Source organism: Aspergillus melleus, assembly GCF_016097325.1.
Source record: "Aspergillus melleus strain CBS 546.65 chromosome Unknown contig7, whole genome shotgun sequence".
Lineage (NCBI taxonomy): Eukaryota > Fungi > Ascomycota > Eurotiomycetes > Eurotiales > Aspergillaceae > Aspergillus > Aspergillus melleus.
The window spans coordinates 2,414,978-2,441,085 of NW_025763376.1; the positions used below are offsets into that span (position 1 = coordinate 2,414,978).

General features: G+C 52.9%; 13 protein-coding genes across 13 annotated transcripts; 9 read left to right on the forward strand and 4 right to left on the reverse strand.

Moving 5' to 3' along the window:
- Positions 1–307: 307 nt before the first annotated feature.
- LDX57_011777 (uncharacterized protein) lies at positions 308–1,089 on the forward strand (the record flags this gene model as incomplete). Its single annotated transcript, XM_046093519.1, has 4 exons — positions 308–362; positions 423–760; positions 824–990; positions 1,068–1,089. 4 exons carry the CDS (start codon positions 308–310, stop codon positions 1,087–1,089), a joined length of 582 nt encoding a protein of 193 aa, XP_045949497.1.
- Positions 1,090–1,943: 854 nt separating this feature from the next.
- MTM1 (putative mitochondrial carrier protein) lies at positions 1,944–4,236 on the reverse strand. Its single transcript, XM_046093520.1, has 2 exons — positions 3,784–4,236; positions 1,944–3,700 (listed from the first exon to the last, which is right to left on the reverse strand). The coding sequence occupies exons 1-2, from the start codon at positions 4,031–4,033 to the stop codon at positions 2,556–2,558; spliced, it is 1,395 nt and encodes a 464-aa protein (XP_045949498.1). The 5' UTR covers positions 4,034–4,236; the 3' UTR covers positions 1,944–2,555.
- A 320-nt stretch (positions 4,237–4,556) lies between these two features.
- LDX57_011779 (putative F-box protein (Pof7)) lies at positions 4,557–6,267 on the forward strand (the record flags this gene model as incomplete). The annotated part of the gene is made up of 2 exons (XM_046093521.1): positions 4,557–4,946; positions 5,014–6,267. 2 exons carry the CDS (start codon positions 4,557–4,559, stop codon positions 6,265–6,267), a joined length of 1,644 nt encoding a protein of 547 aa, XP_045949499.1.
- Positions 6,268–6,623: 356 nt separating this feature from the next.
- prh1 (putative ATP-dependent RNA helicase (Hrh1)) lies at positions 6,624–9,234 on the forward strand (the record flags this gene model as incomplete). The annotated part of the gene is made up of 2 exons (XM_046093522.1): positions 6,624–8,792; positions 8,893–9,234. The coding sequence occupies 2 exons, from the start codon at positions 6,624–6,626 to the stop codon at positions 9,232–9,234; spliced, it is 2,511 nt and encodes an 836-aa protein (XP_045949500.1).
- Positions 9,235–9,949: 715 nt separating this feature from the next.
- On the reverse strand, positions 9,950–11,910 carry hsp60 (chaperone ATPase HSP60; the record flags this gene model as incomplete). Its single annotated transcript, XM_046093523.1, has 3 exons — positions 9,950–11,463; positions 11,530–11,671; positions 11,800–11,910. The coding sequence occupies 3 exons, from the start codon at positions 11,908–11,910 to the stop codon at positions 9,950–9,952; spliced, it is 1,767 nt and encodes a 588-aa protein (XP_045949501.1).
- A 721-nt stretch (positions 11,911–12,631) lies between these two features.
- LDX57_011782 (uncharacterized protein) lies at positions 12,632–13,501 on the reverse strand (the record flags this gene model as incomplete). Its single annotated transcript, XM_046093524.1, has 1 exon — positions 12,632–13,501. The coding sequence occupies one exon, from the start codon at positions 13,499–13,501 to the stop codon at positions 12,632–12,634; it is 870 nt and encodes a 289-aa protein (XP_045949502.1).
- A 1,155-nt stretch (positions 13,502–14,656) lies between these two features.
- On the forward strand, positions 14,657–15,036 carry LDX57_011783 (ATP synthase subunit epsilon family protein; the record flags this gene model as incomplete). The annotated part of the gene is made up of 3 exons (XM_046093525.1): positions 14,657–14,685; positions 14,764–14,878; positions 14,959–15,036. 3 exons carry the CDS (start codon positions 14,657–14,659, stop codon positions 15,034–15,036), a joined length of 222 nt encoding a protein of 73 aa, XP_045949503.1.
- A 483-nt stretch (positions 15,037–15,519) lies between these two features.
- On the forward strand, positions 15,520–16,058 carry MAK10_1 (N-alpha-acetyltransferase, non-catalitic subunit; the record flags this gene model as incomplete). Its single annotated transcript, XM_046093526.1, has 3 exons — positions 15,520–15,613; positions 15,687–15,754; positions 15,873–16,058. 3 exons carry the CDS (start codon positions 15,520–15,522, stop codon positions 16,056–16,058), a joined length of 348 nt encoding a protein of 115 aa, XP_045949504.1.
- A 23-nt stretch (positions 16,059–16,081) lies between these two features.
- On the forward strand, positions 16,082–16,348 carry MAK10_2 (N-alpha-acetyltransferase, non-catalitic subunit; the record flags this gene model as incomplete). Its single annotated transcript, XM_046093527.1, has 1 exon — positions 16,082–16,348. The coding sequence occupies one exon, from the start codon at positions 16,082–16,084 to the stop codon at positions 16,346–16,348; it is 267 nt and encodes an 88-aa protein (XP_045949505.1).
- A 5-nt stretch (positions 16,349–16,353) lies between these two features.
- MAK10_3 (N-alpha-acetyltransferase, non-catalitic subunit) lies at positions 16,354–18,344 on the forward strand (the record flags this gene model as incomplete). Its single annotated transcript, XM_046093528.1, has 5 exons — positions 16,354–16,359; positions 16,390–16,848; positions 16,908–17,165; positions 17,224–17,322; positions 17,385–18,344. 5 exons carry the CDS (start codon positions 16,354–16,356, stop codon positions 18,342–18,344), a joined length of 1,782 nt encoding a protein of 593 aa, XP_045949506.1.
- Positions 18,345–19,813: 1,469 nt separating this feature from the next.
- Positions 19,814–20,608, forward strand: LDX57_011787 (Zn(II)2Cys6 transcription factor domain-containing protein; the record flags this gene model as incomplete). The annotated part of the gene is made up of 1 exon (XM_046093529.1): positions 19,814–20,608. One exon carries the CDS (start codon positions 19,814–19,816, stop codon positions 20,606–20,608), a length of 795 nt encoding a protein of 264 aa, XP_045949507.1.
- A 761-nt stretch (positions 20,609–21,369) lies between these two features.
- Positions 21,370–22,248, forward strand: LDX57_011788 (transcription factor domain-containing protein; the record flags this gene model as incomplete). Its single annotated transcript, XM_046093530.1, has 1 exon — positions 21,370–22,248. One exon carries the CDS (start codon positions 21,370–21,372, stop codon positions 22,246–22,248), a length of 879 nt encoding a protein of 292 aa, XP_045949508.1.
- A 2,912-nt stretch (positions 22,249–25,160) lies between these two features.
- Positions 25,161–26,066, reverse strand: LDX57_011789 (aromatic alcohol reductase; the record flags this gene model as incomplete). The annotated part of the gene is made up of 1 exon (XM_046093531.1): positions 25,161–26,066. One exon carries the CDS (start codon positions 26,064–26,066, stop codon positions 25,161–25,163), a length of 906 nt encoding a protein of 301 aa, XP_045949509.1.
- Positions 26,067–26,108: the final 42 nt, after the last annotated feature.

The window sequence follows — 26,108 nt, forward strand, 5'->3', positions numbered from 1 at the left end:
ACTATTTCACAGAGGCAATGTCCAAACAAACAAGCGTCCCCGATACACATAAACCCTGATGTCAGAATGGCAACCTGCAGTAGCGTAACATCCCTTCATGATCTTATGCGACACCACAGCGAGCTCTTTGTTCATCCGCTCTTATGGACGACCCATCACCTTAGCCTAGTGGGCTGTCGGTTCGAAAGTGTTGTTGATGTTAGCACAGATTGCATTCAGCATAACCACAAAGAGGAGCAAAGACCCCAGTCTGGATCACCCAGTGATGCTGAACGTCTCGCAATGCATTTTTCACATGCTGTAAAGCATGGCTGCCTTGTCAATCTTCTGGTGGGTGAGAGAAACGCATTTGCTAAGAATCGGTAAGAGATGCAATTGAACACAAAAGGAATTCTACTAATACTAGTTTCTGAGTAGCACAGGGTCCGGATTTTTCTTTGCTCGTACGCTTGTTCACCAACCAAGCTATACTGTATTTTATCGCCACGGACGACTCGAGGACCACATCTGTCAAGGCTCGCCCCCGTTGGTGGGCTATTTACACTACACCCATGTCAATGGAGGCCGCAATGAGAGATTCAAGGCTTGCCCAGATCCAAGTGGACGTAGCAACAAGATTGGTGCGAGAATTGGACGCAAGCGACTCGCTCAGATAAAACCGAAGGACTGGACTGAAGACCCATACTTTGTCTGTCTCTTGCTGGCTCTTGCGCAACTTCAGGAACGCAAGCTGAAGTCGTCCGAACCACTTACTTATACCGTATGTCACCATTTAGTTCAAGTGCTAATTTCAATCCGGAGATCTCAGCTTACCTGCTTCTAGTCGCGTCTTTTTGTGACCAACGTATTAGAACGCGAATACGTCTACTTGTACGACGCAGACATCACTACCGAGCTTCTCAAGACGCTCAGGGAACCGAAGGCTGCTACCACCTGCATCAAATGGCCTACGATTCGGCGCAGAAAACTGCGTTTTAAGCCTTACGACACGTTCGCTGAAAGCCTTACTACTGAGCTAGTGGCTCCTAGTCCGTTATGGCTCACAAAAACTTCAAATGCTACAAAAGGTGCCAGCGAACGCAATACTAAAAGACCTTGCAATCCAGAGGAAGTAAGCGAGAGCCCACATAAGACAAGGCGACTAACATAGAGTCCCTGGATCTTGATATAACCGATTGCGATCGCTGCGAGCAGTGCAGGGCCCCGGACTTTTATACCCAAAGCGACTGCACCCTTGGACAAGAGAGTAGAAACAATCATGGGAAAGCTATGGACCTTCTGCAGGAGAGTCGGCGTGTGAATCGCCTATTCCCGGCGAGTCAAGACGAGACATCTGCCCTGGATACAGTTCTTTGAGGGCATTGAGCTTTAATACAGAGGTGATCCGGCCTTGACTTTGATGTTAGCTCTATTTGACTCGGACACTGAGGACGACTGCGACACTGAGCCGGGGCACGTTGTTTCGGTCAATGAGTTTTTCCATGTATAGAAGGCGCACAATGAGGTTATCAACGACATTGTTGCTCGTGGAGACGAGACAGCAGCCAATGCGTTCTCTATGACCGAGCCCGGTTTTAACACCCGCACACCAACACCTGCCCCTCGGCGTGGTCACCAGAGACAGTTAGAGACGCATGATGCCAACCCTATTCATAGGATTGCTGTCTCTAACAGCCCCAGGGCAGGGAAATTGACTGTCCCGACAGAGTGATTCTTGCTTAAGGACAAACGGTTCTTTGCACATTCACTCACGGCGCAATCCTACCCCATCTGAACTGATTAATCTACACCACGGAGAGAAGGAAGCTGTTGTTTTATAGCAAAATAATACTAGTATCTTTCCTCTAACAGCAACTAAACAGTTCAATATAGCCTGTCAAGGCAGTATAAAAAGTATCATTAATATTATTGTCACTTCCTAAAAGTAGCTGCATAGTTCCAGTGTGGCCTTCTTTAGAGACAGCCTGGAGAGCAGATAGAACAATGAGAAATTACATCTAATTAGTATTTGAAGGTAGTAAAAGTAGCGTTATATCAATTCACTATAGGTTAGGATATTACCCGCAAAATTCAATAGTACAAAGTTGATTTTGCACGTTGGCTGCAATAATCCGTCGTAGGTAGTCAGCATTTAGAAGGGAGTGCCAAAGCATTTGATATTCAAGCTATAGTACATGACTGAGGGAAGATGTTCGTCTATTGAGAAAATACATATATGTACAGAACGTGCAAATGCAAGGCTTTTTGCAAGGGGTAGAAAAAGAAAATAGCCTCCGTCCCCTAGACCATATTCACAACCAGGCCTGGAGATAATGCTCTATAATCTGAAATGCGAGGCGGTATCATGGCGATTAAGCGTATAGCAAATAAGGAAAAAGCAACGAAGCCGGATCCATAATTAAGACAGGGGATAATAGGAGGTAAGATAACGGATGTGAGCGGAGGAGTGGTCGAAATTAACTTAGATGCGGATCCGAGACGCGGTCGGAGTGATCGCTGGCCTTAACGGAGAATGTAGGCTTATAGGATAGATGATATAGAGAAGCTCCGGAGATTCACGCAGACCCGGGCTCTGCATCGGTGTCCCGTCTTTCGTTGACACCCCGTGCCATTCTCTTCCCGAGTTCATATATCGAGATCATAATGGCACAGGCAGGTGCCACTTTCAGGCACCGAGCGACCCAGCCACGGAAGAGTCCAGATGTACCTTCCTCCCGGAAGATGTGTAAAAGGAATTTGGGTAACGAAAGTTGCTCCGGGCGCAAGGACTTCTGTGCAGCACCTCCAGCGGAAGCAGGTACATCGTCGCCCATGTGCCGAAAAACCTGCTGGCGCGTTTTGCCCACGTCAAATGGCGTAGTAACAAATGCTGCGAGTGATCCCGAGGTAGCACCCGCAAAGAAGCTCTCGAAAAAGGTAGGTCCCTCTGAATCGTGCGGTGAAGACCGACTCAGTGTCGATCCGCCCGAGGAAAGATGCTCGTGTGACTTTTGGCGAGCCTCCATAAGATGTTTCTTCACTTCCTCATATCCCCACCAATACAGGCCCGAGAAAGGGACATCACGCCACATGGTTAGTGTCAATCCTCGCCAAAGAGAACTGTAGCCGTGGACCTGTGTCATCTGGTGTAAATCCGTGAGAGTGGTCTTGAAATGGTCTGTGCCGGTGCCGGGAGTAGCCTGCAGCCGCGTCCGGAACATTTCGATTGGACTGATAACAGAAGCCGCAGCGATGCGAGCAGTTGACCCTGCAACAAATGCAACGTAGGTGTCCGGAAGGAATCGCTTGATGGGACTTCGGCCGTCCGATCGCAACCAGTCGTATCCAGCAAAATAGATGATATTCGCTGGAATACTCATCATCATGGTCGGACTCAGACCACGCCAAAGTGTCCATACTCCTTCATTCCGAGCGATCTTCCGCAACCCGTCCAGAGTGGAGGTGAATGTTTTGCGCCGTGATTCCTCCACGGCGCAATCCGCCATGGCGGCTGAATGAGCGCTGATAGCCCCCGGGCTAGGTCCAACCATACATATTTGCGAGTTCTGTCCGATCCAAAATACCTCCCGACAACAAGCAGTTACTCCCAGGTTCGGAGGCATGTTCTTCATCGGTTGGAGAGCATAGGAGGCGAAGGGAGAGGTGTTCTTGATTGGTGACTGCGACTGAAGACGGACGCGCACAACATCGAGCGGGGTCACTAAAATGACCTTGTCAATTCCATGGCTTTTTGCAGATGTATCATCTGGGATCTGAGGGAGAAAATGGGGATGTTCTCCTTACCTAACAGGTTCGTGAGGATACTGCCCGAGGTGGCGGAAACCATCCGCTGGGTGAGCGAGACATCGTCCTTCCTTTCAATTTCACCGGCGTCCGGGCCAGGGAGAGATCCTGTTCCAGAAGTAGCCGCCATATTTGTGTCTTCAAAAGAATGCCATGACTCTGGGGAGTCTCTTGAGAACCCAACAGCAGCCAGCGTATCGGTGGAGCGATATCGGTCTTCACGCGCAAAGGCTGTCCTGAGATCGGACATTCATTCAATGGCAGGATGCGAGGACAATGGTTTGAGATGTTTAAGGGCGATTAATGACCAATCTTTGATGGATTCCTGGTCGGACACAATGGATCCGGGGTCTGTTGACTTGAGCGCGCAAGGTGGATGAACAGTGGGGGAAATCCGCGGGCAGCAAGGCAAATGCGTCAGAGGAAAAAGAAGGCTTCGGCTGTTGGCGGTGGCGCTCGGACCAGTTTTGATTAAGCCCGGAGATAAGACCATCGCCGCGGACTTTGACGACTTACTTTTCTCCTCTCTTACTTTCCCCCTCAGTTACGGTCTGACTTCCGTCGAGTCGTCTCTGTTTCTACTGCATTTCCCCTGTATCGATATGGATTTTTGAGATCTTCGTCGTCCTTGTTTGTTCCCCGCGGGATTGACTCTCACTCTCCATTCTAATCTCGGTCGAGAGCTCCTGCACACGCTTATCAATCAACGGGTACGGAGAACCGTCCTTCCGCCACTTCTCTACTACAGACACCACTGTCCCACTGTCGCAATCATGGCGGACAACGCCGAACTCGAGTCGTTTCGGCGACAATGGCGTGAAGAAGTTGCGCGTCGCTCCAGACCTACGCCGCCTCGGCCGTCGCAACCAAGACAGACGACGACGCCGTCCACAGCCCGCCCAAGTCAATTCCCGCCCACTCGCCACGAAATATCCGAGCGAAAGGAGATTGAAGATGAGGAAGGGGCAGCGTCGCTTGACCAGGGGGAAATCGTTCAGGGTGTCGGTCAATTAAACCTGAGCGCATCCGATGAGGATGCATTCCACTCGCAAACGCCTCGGAAAGAACCCAAATCTGCCCTCGAGCACTTCGAACGAGCGGTCGAGAAGGAGGCGGAGGGGAACCTGGGGGATAGTTTGCAGCATTACCGGAAGGCCTATCGGGTAAGCTCAGGAGTATTCGGTTGATCTGTTCCGGGCCTATACTAAGCTTTCTGTACCTTTTCCACAGTTGGACTCGGCGGTCGACAAAACGTACCGCGACAAGCATTTTGCCTGGGCGTGGAAGAAACCGGCACAAGCTCCCTCCGCTGCGAACAAGACTGCCCCCACGGTTCAACAGTCCGACGATGTTCCTGAGACGCTGCCAACACCTGAGCTCATTGCGTCGTTTGCCCACCTTCCCATTCCGCAGGCGGAACCCGTTATTGAAAACACCCCTCCGCCTCCCTGTCCCATTGCAAATGTCCCGTCCGAGGTCTTGGTTGAGATTCTCAGGCACGTAGCATTGATGGACCCTGCGTCTTTCTGTCGGACCTCGTTGGTTTGCAAGCGCTTCGCCTATCATTTTGCCAACGAACAGCACATCTGGAAACGTCTCTGCCAGGGCTCTGAATTTGGCTTCAAGGCAATGCACTATTCCTTTGCCTGTGACATCATGGGCCACCGGGAGTACACTTTGGGACCGCGCTATACGCTTTTCCCTATGGACTCTTCGGTTCAAATCCCCAAGCCTTTGTCTTCCTGGAACGAGGTGTTTCAAATGTACCCGCGCATCCGCTTCACAGGTATCTACATCAGCACCGTCAACTACACCCGCCCTGGTGCGGCTTCATCATACCAGAACGTCGCGTGGAATAGTCCTATCCACATCGTCACCTATTACCGATACCTACGGTTCTACCCCGACGGAACCGTAGTCTCCTTGTTGAGCACCGTGGAGCCGCTGGACCTGGTGCCGTACATTAGCAGGGAGAACGTGATGGCAGCGCGAGCAGTATCTCACAAGCAACACCATCGTCACACCTCCGAAGCAGGTCATGCATTATCTGGAGCGACAGAACCAATCCCTCCCGTCGCGATGGGAGCGCTGAAACAGGCCCAACGAGGTCGCTGGCGCTTAGCTCACCCGTCGCCGAGCTCTGAATCGCCTGAAGAGGACGCACCGACAGATCCGATCTCCGATTTCCTATCGTCTACCGGTAAAACTTCGTCGGATGACATGCTCGATCCCCGGGACATTGTCATTGAGACAGAGGGCGTAGGCCCAAAGTACACTTACGTCCTTTACCTGTCCCTTCGGTCGACTGGGACGGCATCCCGCCCTAATTCCGGCGAAGCACCGCCTAATACCTCGAAGAATACGAAGTTGGCCTGGAAAGGCTACTGGAGCTATAATAAGCTCACTGACGATTGGGCTGAATTCCGACTACGAAATGACCGAGCATTTGCATTCCGGCGTGTTCGGGGCTGGGGTATGAACTAGTTATAGAGTATATAAACGAGACTGAAGGAAAGCTGGCTCAGTTGCTGAGCAGCTATACGGCGTAATTGGCGCTTCATCTGGGAATTGGGCTCTTGAATTATTCGCTATCTAAATATATAAACCAGAATAGAAGCCAAAAATTGCAGCAATCTTGAGTTTCTTTCTCTGGAACATCTGCGAGATCACCGGAATCTTCACGCCAAGCCTCTTATCGATAAGCGTCGCCCAAAAAATTTCGGGGTTTGCGCCAACCAGTCGATCTCAGCATCTCCGACTCTCCGTTGTACACAGTACCCTACACTTCAATTATACCGGCTCCAGCTACCACGGTGTAGCTAGCGAGATTACAATACATCATGCCGGAAAGGGTGCGCACGGTCTTCGCCGACTCCGACGACGAAGCGCCCGTCGCCAAAACGCAGAAGCCCGTCGACACCAAACCGAGCCACGAAGTCGATTCCACGAAACGAAAAGCCCCTAGCCACGAGGATGGCAAGAAGAAGCCCAAAAATAAGAAACGGAAACAGGATGAATCGACGCACCCTCGATCTCAATCTCAACCTTCGACCGCCGCAGACGAGAACCGCGCACCGACCCCACGAACCGCCGACGAGAGGGCAGCAGCCCGAGCCGCAGCAGGCAGCGGACCTGGCAAATCGAAACAGAAGTCCCAAAAGCACAAGCAGGATCGGGACCAGAATCAGAAGTCGTTCAAGGATAGCAAGCGGGATTTCGGTCCGCTGAGGGAAAAGGCCAAAGCGCTCTACGAGATCCGGAAGAACCTTCCCATCTTTCCCCATGGCGATGAGATTCGAGAATACCTGCGCCAGAACGACGTGATGCTGTTGATTGGTGAAACGGGTAGCGGAAAGAGTACGCAGATTCCGCAGTTCCTGGTGGATGAGCAGTGGTGTCGGCCGGTCAAGACAAGCGTTGCCAATGAGGATGGTTCACAAAAGGAATTGGAGGTCGGTGGGTGCATCGCCATCACGCAGCCGAGACGAGTCGCGGCGATTTCGCTGGCGAGACGTGTTGCGGACGAAATGGGGACACCTCTCGGTTCTTCTTCGCCAGCCAGTAAAGTCGGATACTCGGTTCGATTCGATACGTCTACGTCGCCAAGTACGCGGGTCAAGTTTCTTACGGAGGGAATGCTTCTGCAGGAGATGCTGCGTGATCCGTGGTTGACCAAGTACAGTGCCATCGTGGTCGATGAAGTGCACGAGCGTGGTGTCAACGTTGATCTTGTCTTGGGATTCTTGAGGAATATGGTCTCTGGGAAGCGCGGGGGAAGAGGCGGAGTGCCCTTGAAGGTGGTGGTGATGAGTGCCACGGCTGATATGGAAAGTCTGCTTGGGTTCTTCAAAGAAGGTTACCAGGCCCAGCGTGCGATTGAGTCGTCAGGCTCAGGAAACAACGCGGATGGCAAGCCAATTAAACAGAAAGACGCCTCGAAAAAGAAGGCCAGTGATGAAATTGCTGTCTGTCATATCAAAGGTCGACAGTTCCCTGTCAAGACGATCTACTCCCCAGAGCCAGTCCATGACTTCGTCGACGCAGCTCTCAAGGTCATCTTCCAAATTCATTACAAGGAGCCTATGCCCGGTGACATCCTAGTCTTCCTGACTGGACAAGAGACCGTCGAAGCCCTGGAAAAGCTGGTGAATGAGTACGCCGTGGGGATGGATCCAGCACTGCCCAAGGTGCAGGTTCTCCCGCTCTTTGCTGCTCTTCCTCAGGTTGCTCAGCAGCGAGTCTTCTTGCCCGCACCACCTCGGACTCGCAAGGTCATTCTCGCCACCAACATTGCCGAAACATCCGTCACGGTGTCCGGAGTACGCTTTGTGGTCGACTGTGGAAAAGCCAAGGTCAAGCAGTTCCGCAGTCGCCTTGGACTAGACTCCTTGCTGGTCAAGCCCATCTCGAAATCTGCCGCCATTCAGCGTAAGGGTCGTGCCGGTCGTGAAGCCCCGGGTCAATGCTATCGACTCTTCACCGAGAAAGATTATCTCGATCTCGATGAAGTCAACACCCCCGAGATCCTCCGATGCGATCTCAGCCAAGCTCTCCTTAACATGAAAGCTCGCGGCGTTGACGATGTCATGGGCTTCCCGTTCTTGACGAGACCTCCCCGCGAATCGCTGGAAAAAGCTCTTCTGCAATTACTGAGTATCCAGGCCCTCGATGGGACGGGCCAAATCAGCGAAATCGGCCAGCAGATTGCGAAACTCCCTCTTACCCCTACCCTTGGTCGCGTGCTTCTCGCGGCGTCGGAACACGGCCCCGACTGTCTATTAGATGTGATCGACATCATCTCCTGCCTGAGTGTGGAGACTATCTTCCTCAACACGACGACGGAAGAGAAGAAAGAAGAAGCCGAGCAAGCCCGCCGGGACCTCTACCGGAGAGAAGGTGACCATCTCACTATGCTCGCCACCGTTCAGGCCTATGCAGCAGAAAATACGAACCGAAAGGCCTGGGCGGAGAAACATATGGTCTCGCACCGAGCCATGCAATCCGTCATGGTGAGTACAATTTGCTTTCTACCTTAACTCAATCCCCTCCCTTCCCCTACCCTTAACAAGCAAGTACCAAAAGCCCAACTAACAACATGGGGATCAACAGGACGTCCGCAAACAACTCACCACGCAATGCCGCCAAGCCAAACTCCTCCCTCCCCTAAACGGCCGCGAGACCAACGACTCCGTCATCCGAGACCCATCCCCCGAGCTGATCCTCAAGAGCTTCCTGCGTGGATTTTTCACCAACACGGCTCGTCTCGTGCCCGACGGCAGCTATCGCACCGTGGCAGGGAACCAAACGGTAGCGATCCACCCGTCCAGCGTCCTCTTTGGCAAGAAGGTCGAGGCGATCCTGTATAATGAGTTCGTGTTTACGAATCGGAGTTACGCTCGTGGTGTGAGTGTCGTGCAGATGGGGTGGATTGAGGAGGCTTTGGTGGATTAGACGCCTCTTTCCTCGGGATCTTTTTTGCCGTTTTGTGTTTATGTATATGTTGATGGCATAGATAGAGGTGTAGATGTAGAACGATATATACCCAATGTGCTAATAAGCATTTTCCATCTTTTGTATGCGCACTACTCCTCGTTATGCAAGAACTCAAGGCTTTTATTGAAAGGCCACGTAATTCTAAGTAGACCAAGGCCTTATACCTGAGCAATAGTCAGTCCTTACAGTGCCGATATCAACACTTTGAGTATGATTCCTTATGTAGGCTGAGAACGATCTACCAAAGGATTATGTCAACCAGCTACGATGCCCGATTACAGGTCCGAAAACAAAGTTAACGTAAAAGGAAATTGTAGGACCACAACATCTAACGGCGAGTGGAGTACATAAAGTACATGATATGATACACTGGACTCCCTGAGACTTTTTCTGCCCAACATAATTGGAGTGGAGATGATGTATGAAGACGAACCAAATGAAATCATAAGGTAGAGAAAAACGGGAGGAGAAATGATAAGGTGAAGGGAGGTAGTAAAAAGTTCGGGTAATCAAAAAAGACGTGCAACACATTAAAACAAAGGAAAAGATATTAAAGGAAATCAATATGAAACAAAAATGTACCAGGAAATGGCCATACTATGCTAAGACACGCTCGAAGGGAAAACCTTTGCAAAACAAAGACGGGTCAGGGCGAGAGGCGGCGCGGCGCAGTTTAGAACATACCGCCGCCCATGCCGCCCATACCACCCATGCCACCCATGCCGCCAGCGGGGGCGGGAGCCTTCTCCTCAGGGGCCTCGACGATGGCGACCTCGGTGGTACCGAGCAGGGAAGCGACACCGCTGGCATCAACCAGAGCAGTGCGGACGACCTTGAGGGGGTCGACGATACCGGCAGAGATCATGTCGACGTACTCGCTCTTCGAGCTGTCGAAGCCACGGTTGAAGTCCTTGGCGAACTCATCGGTCAGCTTACCGACGATGACGCTGCCCTCAAGACCGGCGTTCTCAACGATAGTGCGAGCAGGGCGGGTGATGGCGCTCTTGATGATGCTGACACCCAGCTGCTGGTCGAAGTTGGCGGTCTTGACGCTGTCAAGGCCGTTGGCGGAGGCCTTGAGCAGAGCGGTACCACCACCGGGGAGGATACCACCCTCAACGGCGGCACGGGTGGCGTTCAGAGCGTCGACAACACGGTCCTTCTTCTCACCGACCTCAACCTCGGAGGCACCGCCGACCTTGATGACGGCAACACCGCCGGAGAGCTTGGCCAGACGCTCCTGGAGCTTCTCCTTCTCGTACTCGGAGGTGGTGGGGTCGGCCATGACGCCGCGGATCTGCTCGCAGCGCTGGGCGATGGAGTCCTTGGTACCCTCACCGTTGAGGACGATGGTGTCTTCCTTGGTGATGGTGATGGAGCCGGTGGAACCGAGCATGTCGGGGGTGAGCTTCTCGAGCTTGATATCGAGCTCATCAGTGAAGACGGTACCGTTGGTGAGGACAGCAAGATCACCAAGGATGCTCTTACGGTTGTCACCGAATCCAGGGGCCTTGACGGCGGCGACCTGGAGCTGGCCACGGAGCTTGTTCAGGATGCAGACGGCGAGAGCCTCACCCTCGATGTCCTCGGCAATGATAACAAGGGGGCGGCGGAGAGTAGTGGAGGCCTCAAGGGCGGGGATGATGTCCTGGACGGCGGAGATCTTCTTCTCGGAAAGCAGGATCAGGGGCTTCTCGAACTCGACCTTCTGGGCCTTGGCGTCGGTGATGAAGTAAGGAGAAGTGTATCCACGGTCGAAGCGCATACCCTCGGTAACCTCAAGCTCGTCCTCGAGGGTCTTGCCCTCCTTCACGGTGATGACACCCTCCTTTCCAACGCGCTCCATGGCGGTGGAGATGAGCTTGCCGACGTGGGTGTCGCCGTTGGCAGAGATGGTAGCGACCTGGGCAATCTCCTCACCGGTGGTGATGTCACGCTTGTTCTGCTGGAGGTACTCCACGGCAGCCTCAACGGCAGCCTGAATACCACGGCGCAGATCCATGGGGTTGCAGCCAGCGGCAACGTTCTTGACGGTCTCCGAGAAGATGGCACGGGCAAGGACGGTAGCGGTGGTGGTACCGTCACCAGCCAGTTCGTTGGTCTTGGAAGCAACATCCTGGAGGAGACGAGCACCGAGGTTCTCAAACTTGTCCTGGAGCTGAACAGCCTTGGCAACAGTCACACCATCTATTCAAGTCAGTGTCTTGATACATAGCGATGAATCGGGGGTCGGGAGAGATGGATAAGACCTACCCTTAGTGATCTTGGGGGAGCCGTAGGGGGACTCGATCAGGACATTACGGCCCTTGGGACCCAGAGTAGAAGTCACAGCCTTGGCCAAAGTGTCAACACCCTTGAGGAGCTGGGCACGAGCCTCAACACCGAACTTGAGGTCCTACAGAGCGAAAGAAAAGATCGTTGTTAGCATCGGGTGCCGACGGGACAGGACTTCGGTAATCACGGAGGAGCCGACCGGCATCTTTCGCGTGGCATTGCGAAGAGGAACGTAAGCGTAAGACGTACCTTGTGAGCGAAACGCTGCTGCTGCAGGTTGAAGCCGGCAGGCTTGTAGAAGGGAGCCCGCTTAGAGGCAGCAGAAAGGACAGAAGTCCTGGCGGAGAGAGCTCTCTGCATCTTGGTAACAAGGGAGAGAAGTAAAAACAAGACAAACAACAAGAATTGATTAAGAAATAGGCACCGAGATGGATCTGCCCGACCAGAACTCCCAGAGCAAGAAAGTATAGAGAAGAAAGAATGAGGAGGGAAGAGGGAAGAGAGATGGAGAAGAGATGGAGATGAAGCCAAAGTCTGGAAAATTTTCCAGGCGCTTCTCGATCCCCGGATTGTCTTGGCGGCAGAAGCTCCTAGAAGGTCACGTGGTCCGTTCCCGAGGGAATCGCTCGGCCCGTCGGAATTCTGGGCTTTAGCGTCCTCTACAACTTGTACGGTGTGCGTCCGAGAGCACGACGGACCGGTGGATGTCCAGGGAGTACGAAGTAGAGGTGTGTCCATTCTGCATTATTATCATGGTTAATATTTTCCTGAAAAAGGACTCCCTGCTAACATCACATCCAGTATGTAGCAATGCATGATTTTCCCAACGGAAGAACAAGAACGCATAAATACCGCATCCCGAGTGAATCCTGCCCATCAAACGAGAATTCAATAAACGCAAAACCAAAGACATATCAAATGAATAAGATCCAGTTGCTGTGAAGATAAAATGACGATAGATCAATGCTTCTCCGAAATCAAGTCCATACCATATTCTGATCAAACGCCGCAAAATGAACGCTCAACGGGAAATTCCAATCAAAAGCTGCCTATCAGCTGATCTTTCGCCTTTACCTAGACTTCAATAAAAGTTTAGGTTTCCGTCGGTCTCCAGCAAGTCTTGATAACTGAATGTGGGATCATTCAGGAAATAACCTTCCCCCATCAGTCCAGTGGGGAGCTCGCTGCCATTCTGCAGGGGCGTCGGTTCATACGTGATGCCGTCATGAGTTATATATGAACCCTCAGGCATGTTCTCAAAAGGCTGAAACAGCAAATAGTCAGGGTCGACTTCAGGATTGATTTCAGGATTGACCAATGGCTGATCCACATTGAAATTAAACCCCGGCTCACTCCTATTGTTGCCAATAACATCCAGGTCCGCTCCACCTGCTTCGGCCGGGGGGAGGGCAACTTCTTCTTCCTCGCCTCCAAAAAGCGACTCCTGGTTTTCTTCAGTCTGGCGTCTATACTTGAGGACAACGATTTTAGATCTTTCGACGGGGCTGGGACTAGACTCCACTGAAGAGTCATCCGAAACGTTACTGTTTGGGAAATCGAGAAACGAAGCACCCGGCACCAGCAGCTCCTCAGAGCTTGCACTGACTTCCTCCCGCTTGTCTTGCTCCGAATCGGACTCTACTTTGATTGGAGTCGACCCGCGCCTCTTGGCCATTTTAGGCTTTCTCTTGGACCGACGTTTCTCAGTGTATTCCTCGTCCGAAGAGGCGTCATCGCATTCAAAATGTATGGACGACTCGTCATCGCTTCCCGACGGGCTTTTGTGGGCCTTGCGCTTTGATCCGGTGGTGGTAGGCTTAGACGGTTTGATAGCGGCACCAACTCCGCCACGTCGAAGGGGTGGAGGGACATCCTTGCCTGTCGCAGCTCGGCGAGCGCGCAGCTTCGCCAAGTGCTGGACGATCGCTCCTTCGGTGACATTGTGGCCCATGGTCCTAGCGACCTCCGGCCACGGGATCTTCACTGACTGGGCGTTACAAACCGATTGTACACATAGTAGAAGAAGCTCATTCAGATTTTCTAAAAGTCGTCAGCAGGAACCGGAGTGATGCTCAAGGTAAGCACACAGTGCAGGGAATACACACCATCCCAACGGACTAAGACACGCTTCTTTGGTCTATTCAACATTTTCTTCGGGGGGCCCATCGTGCGTGTCTCGCTTGTGCCGGAGTCTGTCTCTGTCCTATTGAGATCCGGATCTGTCACGCGCACTGTCGAAGGGGCAGAGCTAGTCAGTCGATGACATCCGAAAGCCCGAGAGCTAATCGGCGATATACTATATGTGTTGAGGTCAGCTGTTCTGTTGGGAACCTGGGCAGGCGCAGAGTGAATGTGAGGTAAGAGGAGCTGCGAGAAACACAAGCCGTCTGCAGGTAGAGGTGTTGTGTAAGGTGAACAGACAAGAGCTTTTTGGACCGGGACGTAGGGACCCAAGCACAACAACAAAGAGTGGTGGAGAGTTGAGCTCCCAGGCTGGAGAAGTGGTTGGCACTAGTAAAGCTCTGGTGTCGTTGGTTGTTATAAGGCCCGTTTGTTGTCGTCGTTGGTAGTGTAGATACGGCACTAACAACACAGGGAACGTCACAGGGCGACCAGAACAGTAAACCATTAGTCTAGCACAGATTTTAATATTAGTCTTCAGTTTTCGTACGGGCAGGGCAATAGAGAAATATGTTTTTGGACTATCTTAGAACTCTTCTTCATACTATATCATAGAGGTAGAATTGTGCAGCATATATATAGTTACAGATTTCCGTGTTTCATTTGTTAATCTAGGCACTGGGATAAGATGCGGAATACTTGCCCGGTATATGTTGACTCCTTCAAATCTCTATCATATCTAACAGCCATTATGATCCTCCAAGTTCTACATGCCAAGTGAGAAGACAAATACAACTACTATGATGCTCAGGATGGACGGATGCACGTTCACCTGACGGACCACCGATCACGGGAAGAACAGATCACGTGGTACCAACCACGTGACTACTCACCCGAACCTCCGGGAAGTCGCTTTGCAACGCATCCCGAGAGTCCCTTGTGCCCTTTTGATTTGCATCTCTCCCATTCTCCATCAACCGTCACAATGGCCTACTGGAAAGCTGCTGGTCTCACGTATGTCTGCTCTTTGGTTCCTGCCAGTTTTTCCTCACCTTCGATCCCTCGACTCCGACCGCTGACTTGATCCCCCAGCTACAACCGCTACCTGGCCGTCGCTTCTCGCGCGGTCCGCCGGTCCCTCAAGGACGGTCCCCGTACCGCTGCCGAGCGCCGTGGACAGATGGACCTTCGTTTCGCCAAGTGGGAGGTTCGTTTATGCCTGGATTGATTAGATATAGTGGTCTTGTGGATGTGTAACTGACCGGATGCTTTCTCCCTCGGTAATAGAACGGCAAGCAGGGTGAAGTCAAGCCCCTCGGCCAGGTCAACGACGAACTCATGGCTCAGCAAGCCAACTCGAAATAAGCGAAACCCGATCCCCAACAATCGATGCGAAGACCAGAGTGGATTCGGAAGCAGGAATGAAGAATGACTTCGGGGGAAATGGTTCGCAGCGAAGTGGACGATGATTGCAGGATCCATGTAGCATATTGGCCCCGTTCGATCAGGTATAAATAGAAAGAAAGGGCGGTTTATTCTAAAGCTCGCTTCTCTTTTGACCATAGTAGATCTCGTGGTTTCGTAGCTCCTGTTTTGACCGATCTAAAGCCTTCTGCAAAGAGTGTCTGCCCGGGGCTGCTCTGCGTTTGCCGCAAGTTTTGCCCGTCCGCCGCTCTCCCCGCCCTCCTTCTCTTCATCCCCTCTCCCCGAACCTCGTTTTCTTCCCCCTCTTTTCACTCTAATTGTTTTATTCTTGTCTTCTTGGGACTCGCCCACTTTGCCGGACTATTTCAACAGGCTCAGTACCGGAAAATCTGGCAGCTGGCTGCGGATTGACGAGTTTCTTCTATGCTGCCCACCAACGAGGCCCCCAAGATGCGAGTCACCTCGCAGTCCGTCGTCCCACGCGACATCACCGAAGAGTTCACCACCGCTGCGTCAAGTGAGTGCGGTCCCGTCTATATCGAATTCGGAGGCCATTGGAGATGTCGCTAACGCCGCTTCTCTGTTTCCAGCTCTTCAAACCGGTCAACTCGTCAAAGATGAATACTTTACACTGTTCGAGGCAGTGGGTGCGCTGGAGGTGCGTTGCGCGTGGCCAGGAACGCCTATATTCTACCTTATACTGTCCCATCGCGACAAGACTACCCACGCAATAGATAGCCACTGGTTCAGGAAGACTGACGCTTGCGAAATTGCAGATCATGGACTCCAGAATGGACAGCGGATACCTTGGGCCCGGTGAGAACAATGCACAGGCCCTAGAGGACGACTACGATATCATGCGGGAGCTGGCTCCGGAGGAGGTCATTGGGATAATGGACGAGCTGCTTTTCCACGAGGTTGGTGGAAATGATCCCACATTCTACACACGGGAGCTCTGCTAACGAGATCGATGGCATTACGATAGATGGCATGGCACAAAGGCCACCCGCTCTCGCTGACCCTCTTTACGTCCATATACCTCGATAACCTATTATGGCCCGTCCCCAAGTCCCTCGAAGAAGCCCATTTCAGTCGTCATCAGCCAGGCGAGAATAAGGCGGAAGCAGGATTGGTACATGGGGTGCTGCGCGCATACTGTCTTGCGCTGGTGAAATGCTGCGATTTTGTGCATTCGCGAGTGGCGGCTGAGTACTACTATGAGGTAGGTGGTGGTGGTGGTTTCGCCATTTGATAGGGATGTTGGTGAGCTGTTGCTGATTCTATCATATTCAGGAGGAGGACTTCGTTGCGCAACTCTACAATCGCAATTTACTCTCACAGTTCGACGTGCACTACTTTCTCAACCTATTGGATCGTGCGATCTCGTGGATCGACGAGCAAGAGGGAGAGGTGGATGAGACTCTCAAGGAAGCGATCAAATGCCGTCTTACCTTCCGGCGCGACTTTCTTCTGGGGCTGAATCAGGATATTAATGTTATAGACACTCGGTCCTCCGAGCATTTCACGTCCTGTCTATCCAAGTTGGATACGCTCGCTAAAACCCTGTCCCTGGGCAAATCGGTTCCCGAGGCATTCAGTTGGAAAATTCAACGGAAACTGGCTAGCACCGTGCCTCCTCGTCCGATGGTGAAGATCAGCTCTGACGATGCGCTGGCGCATCTGAAACGGTTGTGCCAGGATGCCATTGACCTACTAGGACTTCTTGATTACCGAGGACCGCACAACATCAAGGTATGATCACGGTGTCGTTTGTGTGCCATCCCCCTCATACTTTATTCTGACTATCTCAGGTGGCTATCTGGACGCTGTTGGCCCGAAAACCCCAACCATCTGTATATATCCGATCCCTTCTGCAAACAATCATCGTGAACAAAACAACCGTGCTGGGAGCGATCCCGGTGAAACAATTCCTTTACGACGAGCTAGGGGAACTGGTTCTTCCCACCAGCACGTTGCTACAAGCTAGCACGGACGAAACCGAGATGCCGACCGACCCCCGCTTCCAGATTGCCCAGCACATGGACGCTTTTGTGAAACGTTTCGCTCAGGTATTGTTCTTGGCCTCCACCATACCTGACTGAGACTATAAACTTACATCTTCTGTAGCCCTTCGTGGATACTTTCCGAAGCGCCTGTCTGAATCGCTGCCGCATCCGCCGAACGGTCTGCCACACCATCCTTGACTGGGACAACCTGCAGATGGAGGTTAGTACACTCACCTCGCCTTCCAGTTTCTGCGTTCTATATCTAAGCACCACAACAATCAGGCCGAAGACCTCGACGAACAGCTCCGCACTCTGAGCAACGAGCCCCCTTTAATCCTCTCCAACGGCGACGCCACCTACTCCTACCCCCTCAGCAGCTGGGCCTACCACCAGAAACTGAACCAATTCCGGCTGATCCTACAACTGGGCTTCGAGCTCTCGATCTACTCGCCCGAAGAATTGCCCGGCATGTACTGGTACCTCTCGCACATCTGCTCCACGCACCTGGGCCACATCGACCGCATCCGCACCTTCACCGTCGGCACAGCGAAACGCAACCTAACCAGCCTAGCGGGCAAAAAGCGCCAGGCGACCGAGCGACACGCCGTGCTGCAAAGATCGCTACGCCTGCTCGAGCGCCTAACGACGCAGATCGTCGCCGTCGACGCCTTTGCCATCGCCCTGCACGCGCTCTACGTGCTCCTCGCGCGCCACAAGGTCCTCCCGAACGCCGCCTCCCCGACGCAGTCGTATGCCCGCGACCGGCTGCGCTACGAGCTGCGCATGAAACCCTTCATCCCTATCACGTTACCGGAGCTGGTCCCGTTCGAGGAATACCACCGCGAAGCGACGCTGGACGGCGACTCGGACGCCATCGTGCTGGAGCGCGCCACCAAGGCGATCTCCGAGGCGCGCAGGGCCTGGGAATCCACCTTGGCCAACGGGGCGTTCGTCAAGGACGACGCCGACTCCCCACCCGCAGGCGCGCGAGCCATCGAAGAGAACTGGAAACAGGACGTCAAGGACACGATGCGCGCCTGCATCGGGGCCAGCATTGCCATCGAGACGGTGAAAAAGGCACTCGCAGCTCGGTCCGCTGCAGGTGCAGCTAGTGACCCTGGAACCGCGAACCCCTCTGACCCGCTGCGTCTCCACGTGAACATCCCAGAAACAGGGTCCAAGACGCGTTGGCATGATTGGTGGGTGGTTCCGCAGGTGTCGCAGATCGCGAGTCCACCGTGAATTACAGAACGAAAATGAAAAAAAGGCAAGTGCCGATGATCATGTCGTTTTTGGTAGAAGGAGCGGGGCAATGTACGATTGACAACGGTCAAGGGGAGAATACAAGAGCGATGAGGGGCAAAGAGAGAGGAAGAGCTATCATGACGTTATGGATATGAGCGATAAATTCCCCCACCAACATTTAGTAGACCGAATCTAAAAAATTCGCAGAAAGGAAAGAAATAAACAAGAGCAACTAGATGTATCGAGTATAGACAGTCGAACTGGATCCGCTACTCCACCGACAAAGCAAGAGCCAGCGAATGATGCCGAGTGACGATGGAGGCAGAGTTTGGGATGGGACTGGCCTGGCTGCGGGTAACCGCAGTGATCGACAATCTTCTGGATAAGCAAGAGGAAGAACAAAGACGAGGGATTAAGGTAGAAGAATGGGATTGTCACGAACAGATTGCCTGGGTGCAGGCAAATGGGACAAACTAGCCAGCCTGAGGCCGGGCAATGCCGCGGGGCCCAAAAAGTTGCCGGGATCCTCATTCCTCACTCCTCATTCCTTCATTCCTCTTCTTCTCAGGGTCCGACTCTGCAGCCATGACTTCATCGCCTTCGATGCCCTCTTTGGCTGTATACTTCCTAGTCATTCGTGCTTCGCAAGTCGAGATGTCGGAACCTTGAATCCGGTAAATCTTGATCCATCAGCGGATCTTTAGTGAGATCGATCCAGATCTGATCGGCACCACGCCATCTCGGGACACTTTGGCCGCAAAGGACAGCAAGAAGAGCGTCGCCAACAATCGAAGCGAAACGAAACGAGACCAAAATAGACCGTGGCTGCTTCTCACTAACGAGCGCCGGCTGATTCGTCCATTCGCAGTTGGAACCTCTCATCTAGATGTCCTTCTCCAGACGGCACGGAACGCCTCGTCCACCGACGCTCTGACGATTCCCAACTTCTATTCGCTCATGCTGTTGCCAGACTCGTCCATCTTCTGCTTCTCTTTTGCCCTCTTTTCCCACATCCCATCCACATAAAATTCCGTGGCTGACCTTTTCCCTCCTCTTCCCCCCACCCGCAGCAGTTTGGCTCCGGGTCTCCGTCGCGCTTGAAGGGATCGATCATAACCAACTACCCAATTTAATTGATTTTGATTTTGATCCTTCCTTCGCTTCGCTTGGCTTCTCTTGTTCTCCCCTTTCCCTTTTCTTCTCCCTAACTACCGCAAAAGCCCCAAGGCAAATTTCCCTGGAACAAGCCAACCAACGACGATCCCCGTTGTCTCTTACCCCAACCCGCCCTCTCCGATCCATGCTTAATAACCCAATTCCGTTCGATGCCAATCACGCGTCTTCCGCCGTGGCACGCAGTCTCCCAGCTCGATACTCGCTCGCTCCCTCTCGTCCCCTCTTACCCCTTCTATCCCCAGTTAGCGGGGCGGTCGGGAGCTTCGCTCTTCTCTCGGTCCTAATACGCGATGCCTACCTATCCGATTCGACGCCGTCCTCGTGAGTGCAAGACCTGCCTGCCCTGTCGAGCTAGCAAGGTTCGTTGCGATCGCAACGTGCCCTGCGGAAACTGCGTCAAGCGCAACTTCAACTGTTCCTACGGTCGCCCGCCCCCAACGCTCCCCACGCTCCCCAAGCCGGCCCTGGTTCCCGAGCCTTTCCCTACGACGGCCTCGACTGCCTCTACGCCTCAATATTCCGCCACCTACCTGTCCACCGCGCGAGATGTGCCCTACGGTGCCGAGGCCTCCGATGACCCGCTCTCCGACACCGTGACCGTGTCGCAGATGGAATGGGATGAGATCAATTCCAAGATGCAGGCGATGGAACAGATCTTGTCCAGTCTCCATTCCTTGTTCCAGTCCCATTCCGCTCACCTTACCGAGCCCCAGTCCGAAGTGTCGACGACGGAGGAAAAGCACACCCCGGCAAGCCAGGGAATATATGGGGCCAACGCCTTGAAGACGGGCCCGGTACATATTGGTTCTCGGTCGGCGTTGGTGGATATATTGGATAAGTCGAAAGGGTCGGACGGGACGGCGGACGCACTCCCCAAGGATGATCTCTTGGCAGAGCTGGCGCTCGGGAATGAATCTGCCGCATATCCCTTCGTGGACCTGTGGTCGTCGGATCCATACACCTTCAATATTGCGGGCGTGTGCGGTGTGCTGCCGGATGACGAGCAATGTCGAAAGTGGGTGACCTTCCCCCAATCCCCATTGCTTCTGTCGGCGTTGCCTACGTCGTATGCGACTGTCCGCTGATCGTTGCGTCACACTCTGCAGATTTCTAGGGTACTACCGGGATATCGGTGCGGTCCTCTATCCCGTACTGCCGAACGTCGACAAGCTGGAGGACGATATGAATCGATTACTTCGAGGGAGGCTGGCCGCGGGGGGTGTCTATCGGCCCGACGCCAATGGGTTGATGAAGCCGTTCGGCATGAGTCTACCTTTCCTGAGTCTGCTGTTTGCCGTCCTCGCGTCGGGGTGTCAATTGTCCGATCTGTCGGGGAACCAAAGAGAGTTAACCTCATGGGTTTATGGTGGGTGCAATTCTGCCTTGGCTGCTCGTTCGTCCCAAACTGATGTCGGTATAGTGTCGTGTTCATACCAGTGTTTGCGCATGATGAACTATGTATCTCAGCCGACCATCGAAGTTATCCAGATCCTGTTGATCATCAGCAACGTGCTATCATATAATATGAACGCCGGTGCATCATATACCTTACTCGGTAAGTGCTCGGAATAATCTGGGGTCTCGATGTCATGAAGCCGTTGTTAACGTAAGTTCTGAACGTCAAGGCATGACGGAGCGAATGTGCATGGTACTTGGTCTTCACGTCGAGACCTCGGGGTTCTCGCCAGCTGCTCAGGCGATACGGCGAAGGTTATGGTAAGCGATGGCTCGAACTGTCTCCGGCATCATTTTCTTTTTTCTCTTTGTAATAACTCGAGATCTCAGGTGGACAATGGCTTTTCAGAATAGCCATTTCTCTCTGGCATACGACCGGCCGTCGATCACCATGGTCAGCCAGCCGGAAATTGCGTACGACCCGAAGTCGATGCCGGGTCACCGCTCCTACTTTGAAACCCTCTGCCGGATTATTTCGGTCGTGCTGGAGATGTTGCGGGAATTGATGTTCTCGCACCATTCTCACCTGCGATACCATGAAATACGCGATTATAAGCATCGCATCGAGCGGATTATCACGGAGGCCGCGCCGCATCTGCGGTACCCGGAAAGATGTAACAGTCTGGCCCAGAACATCGAGCGGACGGAGTTGCGCCTACACTCCTCATACTACATCTCGGTTATGTGCCGTGTGGCGTTGGATCCGGATGCTCCTCTGGACGAACACCGTCGCGGAATTATTCGTAACGACTGCTTAGACAATCTGATCAACACGATCGAAGCGTTTGTCGAGCTCCACTCGCTCAATTCCCACTGTTCGCGCACCTGGATCAGTCTCCAGCGATCGATTGCGTCCGCCTTCCTTCTGGTAGCAAATAACAATGACCAGATTCACACTCAAACGTGGGATCTGATTCAAAAATTAGAGCGCGTCCTTGCGGATCATGTATACGCCGATGGCGAGGCCGACCAGAACATTCGGACCGACTCGGCCAAACATCTCGCCTCGTCGCTGCGAGCGCTTCGAGAGGTGAGCGCCGCGTTCCACTTTCGGCGAAAAGGAGCGTCGGCGCCACAGACAGCGAACGCCACGCCCATTTCCCCCGCCACGGCGCTCACTTCCCCAGCATCGGTCAATGTCGGTCCCGGCATCTCGTCCAGCTATCCGCCGCAGTATGATGCCCGAAGGGAGAATGGGCATATTGGCGACATTCTCAACCGGGTGTCGGATGTGATGCTCTTCCCGAGCATGAACATGGGAAATGCATGATTTCGGACTTGCTTCATCTTTCGTAACCAATTTCTGTCTCCATATTTGCGGGCACTTTACCACTGCGTGTCTCCCGCCCGTTTACCGGAGGAGTGCAAACCCCTGTAAATAGTGTATAAGTCATCTTCTTGCACGACGCGACGCGATTTCAGCATCGTGACCAAGGGATCTGAAATCGGTCAGTCTCCCTTGTGACGGAAACGTTGCAGACCATGGTCGTCTCGTCTTCCGTCGCACTCCACCCCGACGCAGGACGCGGAGGAAGAGCGGTCGGGGTGAGAATCCGACGGGAGGAGGGGACATTGGTTCGCGAGCGTGGGCGGCGGGGATACGGCGTGGTATTTGTAGCTGAAAGGAATGGAAGGAAGGAAAGAACGAGCCAAAAGAAGCAAGCAGCGGCCGATTGGCAGCACGTGGCCCGAGCATTCCCCGCTTCGGCCGAACCGTGGGCTGCCTCAGAGAGGCCTTGCGTTCCTGACTTCTTGGGTCTTTCGTGATAGTCAATAATCAAGGGCCTTGCCTGCCTGCTTGGTATCCCTTGCCTTGTGATCGTCGTTCGTGTTCAATCATTCCATAATTCCGCACGTCGGTACCGTATGTGGCGCTCATCTTTGTCGAATGGGACGTGGCATCATCGAGGCTGTCTGCCGGTGATGCATCTTCTGTGAGAATGAATTGGTTTGTTGTGCGGTGTCAGATTCTGCGGCATTTGCCTTCGGACCAAGATCGGATTTTCCGAATAAGGGGCCAAAAAAAAGCCAATCCTGGCCCTTGCAAACGTCTGATCACCAACGGCGTCTGGCGGATCGGACGACCGTTACAATTCGGCGATGCCCAGCAACCTGCATGGGAGGGGGTTGGAGAACCGGATGGCAAAAGGACAGATGTTTGAAAAATAAAAAAGAAATACAAACCCAGGGAAGTCAGAAAGTAGGGTGAAACAAACGACCGCTCGGCTCCGAGGGTTGAGACTTGGAGTTGAACCGTTGAACCCCCTCGAGGATAACCAATGCGGACAGACTTGTGGCTGGCTCACCTGAAGGTCGAACGTCTGGCCGCCACACACTTACGGACTAATGGTCCGTTTGTGGGGGGGGCTTCGTTTCTTCGGATCCGAGATTCGAAGGCTACAGCCGACATCTCCCCTTTCCATCTTAGATCGGCTGCTTGTTTTCCAATCCTACAATCCTATCAAGTTTGCAGCTCGGAGATCCGGATAATATTACCACAGTGTTGGCACCATCACCCCCGGCCCGAGTGGAGATGCTCCCCTCGTTTCTTAGGAATCACAACGACGTTTTTCTTCCATCGTTCGACCTCGTCGGCCGTGACCGTTGACCTCGGCCAATGATTCAACAACGACAGCCAACATTCGAACCACACGTGGCGCGAAAGGGGTGACCCTGCGCCAAAGCGATCATACAATACTCGCAGGGATGAGTAACCCGGCTTCATCCGTTGGTTGATTCCTTGATCCTACCTTGCGCGGGTTGAATCTAATTTCGCTTGGGGTTTGGTTCTCGACGGTCGACTACAGCCTGGAAGCAATCGACGGACATGACAGACTCGACCAGGAAGTCTAGAACCGGGGTGGTGCGATGGTCGACTCGAAGACTCGGCCGGCGGTCGGCCGTGAGCTCAGAAGTTGAGATTCACCCTGACTGCTGCAGTTCGGCAGAGACAGGTTCCGGTGAGGGGCTCAGAGACCAAGCGCAATTTGGTCGAGTCAGTTTCTCTCCCGCGTGGATTGATATTCCTTGGTCGAAGAAGGTCTCTACCCGCGGATCCCGCAGAATCAGAAATAGGGGCTACGACGAACACCAGCATGGCATGGTCATGGACGATCGGAGAACACAAGCCTCCGACCTCACCCCCATCACCCTATGCTCATGTCCGCACAGAAACTGCTTGGGGTGGAAGGTGGCATGTGATTATGGTGATGCGGTGGATACACATAAGATATCGTGGCCCGGACTTGAGTAGAGAAGGACATCGACGGGAGTTGATTCCTGTTTATGGAGGTTTCTTCCTGCCCCTCGTTCACCTCGTAGTATGCGTCCCTATCCACGGTTAGTGACGACTGGAGTGCCATACATACCATACCGTAAGGAACATGGGCACAAACCCAAGAAGGAACCTTAAGAACCATGGATTATCAGAGTAGAGGCAACAAATCTTCCATTCTGTAGCTTGAAATCAACTGAGGATATACCCTGTGTACACACGACCCTGGATGGAAAACCCACAAACACGAGAAGGTGAAACAAACACCAGGCAAACCTTAAATCCCCTGACTAGTGCGCTTCCGGCCAATCCGTCCCTGAGGACCCCAGTTGCCTCTTGGGGACGATGCAAATGGTGCATACAGACAAACTCTTTTTAGTCACTGGTTCTCCACGGTACAAAGTCCTCCGTAGTTGGTTCTTGCAACTAAGCTTTGTTGTCGGTGATGTCATCTCTTTTGGTGCTGAGCACCTTGTTCTTTGATCTGTGTGTGGCCATCCACGCATTTGGCTAGTGACCTCTTTTTTTATTTCTACCGCGACAAGGGGTTTGCTCAGCGACAGATGGCATTTCCGCTAACTTGCCGCTAATAAGGACCTCTTAGAATCTTATACGGAGTAAGTTTGAAGAAATTCCAATTATAGAAATGCTTCCGGAGTACTCCGTTTCGACTAAGAAAAGGTGCCTTTGCTACGGAATTTCCGTGCAAGCCATCATCGTCAAGGTGTGCTTTGAACTAGCTAAGAAACACAGAAAAGACAGCAATGGGACAGTAAATATGGATGATATTTCGGCAAAAGAAAAGATCTCTGGTCTTATCATGGCGCTCGAATGGCCCATTTCTCGAACGCTCCGAGTCCATCAAAATGACTCGCCCAGACATCTTAGATAGAGTCGGGTGGGCACCTTCAACGCTTCAAAACCCTCCTGAAAATGTCCTTCACATCCTCGTCTGAGGCTTCTCGAATGCCCAAAAGCTGGTTGTCTGTCCTGGAGTATACTCCACCAAAGCTCGGGTCAAATATAGCACGGAAGATGTATGGGCTGAAAGTCTCGAAGTCCAATAGGCCCTGTGCCAGTCTTTTGTCTGACTTGGCAGTCAAGTCATCGAGTTTGATGCTGGTGGTCGTGTCCCATGATAGTTCCGGAGCCACTTCCTTGGCTAGAGATACCAAATGCTTCTGTGTCGTGACAAGGCTGTGGACGAATACTGATCGGTTTCGGGTCTGGTCCAGATGCGTAAGGGTAGATATGACGGCCTCGGCAACAGATCCGAGAGTGGTTGCGCTGAATGGCACGTCACCACCATCATATAGGCAGGTGTTCTGGCCCGAGAAGTCGAGTACGAAACTGCGACTCGAGCCCGCGTCGAGCCAGGCACCGCCGTATATAAAGGTATAGGTGAGAGTGGAGCGCTTGGCCATCTCCACCAGGTGCTCCTGAACTTTGACCTTGGGCCGGAAGATAGGGAGAGTGCGCGCCTTCTCATTGTCGAGGTTTGCACTATATTCGGAGGGTATGAAGCGAGATACACCGGCCTCGGCGGCGGCATTGATGAGGGCGATCTGTGACTCGGCCGCGACGGTAGGAACGAATGACAGAACAATATCTTGCCCGGCAAAGGCACATTTCAGAGACTCGTGAGACGAGTAGTCAACATCAAGAACCTTGACGGTGTCAGGAAAGCTGGAAGAAGAACCAGCACGCCTCAGGACTGTGACAGTGAAAGTGCCCACATCCAGAAGCTTCTTTAGAACAACCGAGCCAAGCGTTCCCGACGCGGCAATGATAGTAATATTCTTTGCGGACTGCATGTTGTTGGATGTTGGGAATGAGGGATATGCTCTCGATTGAGC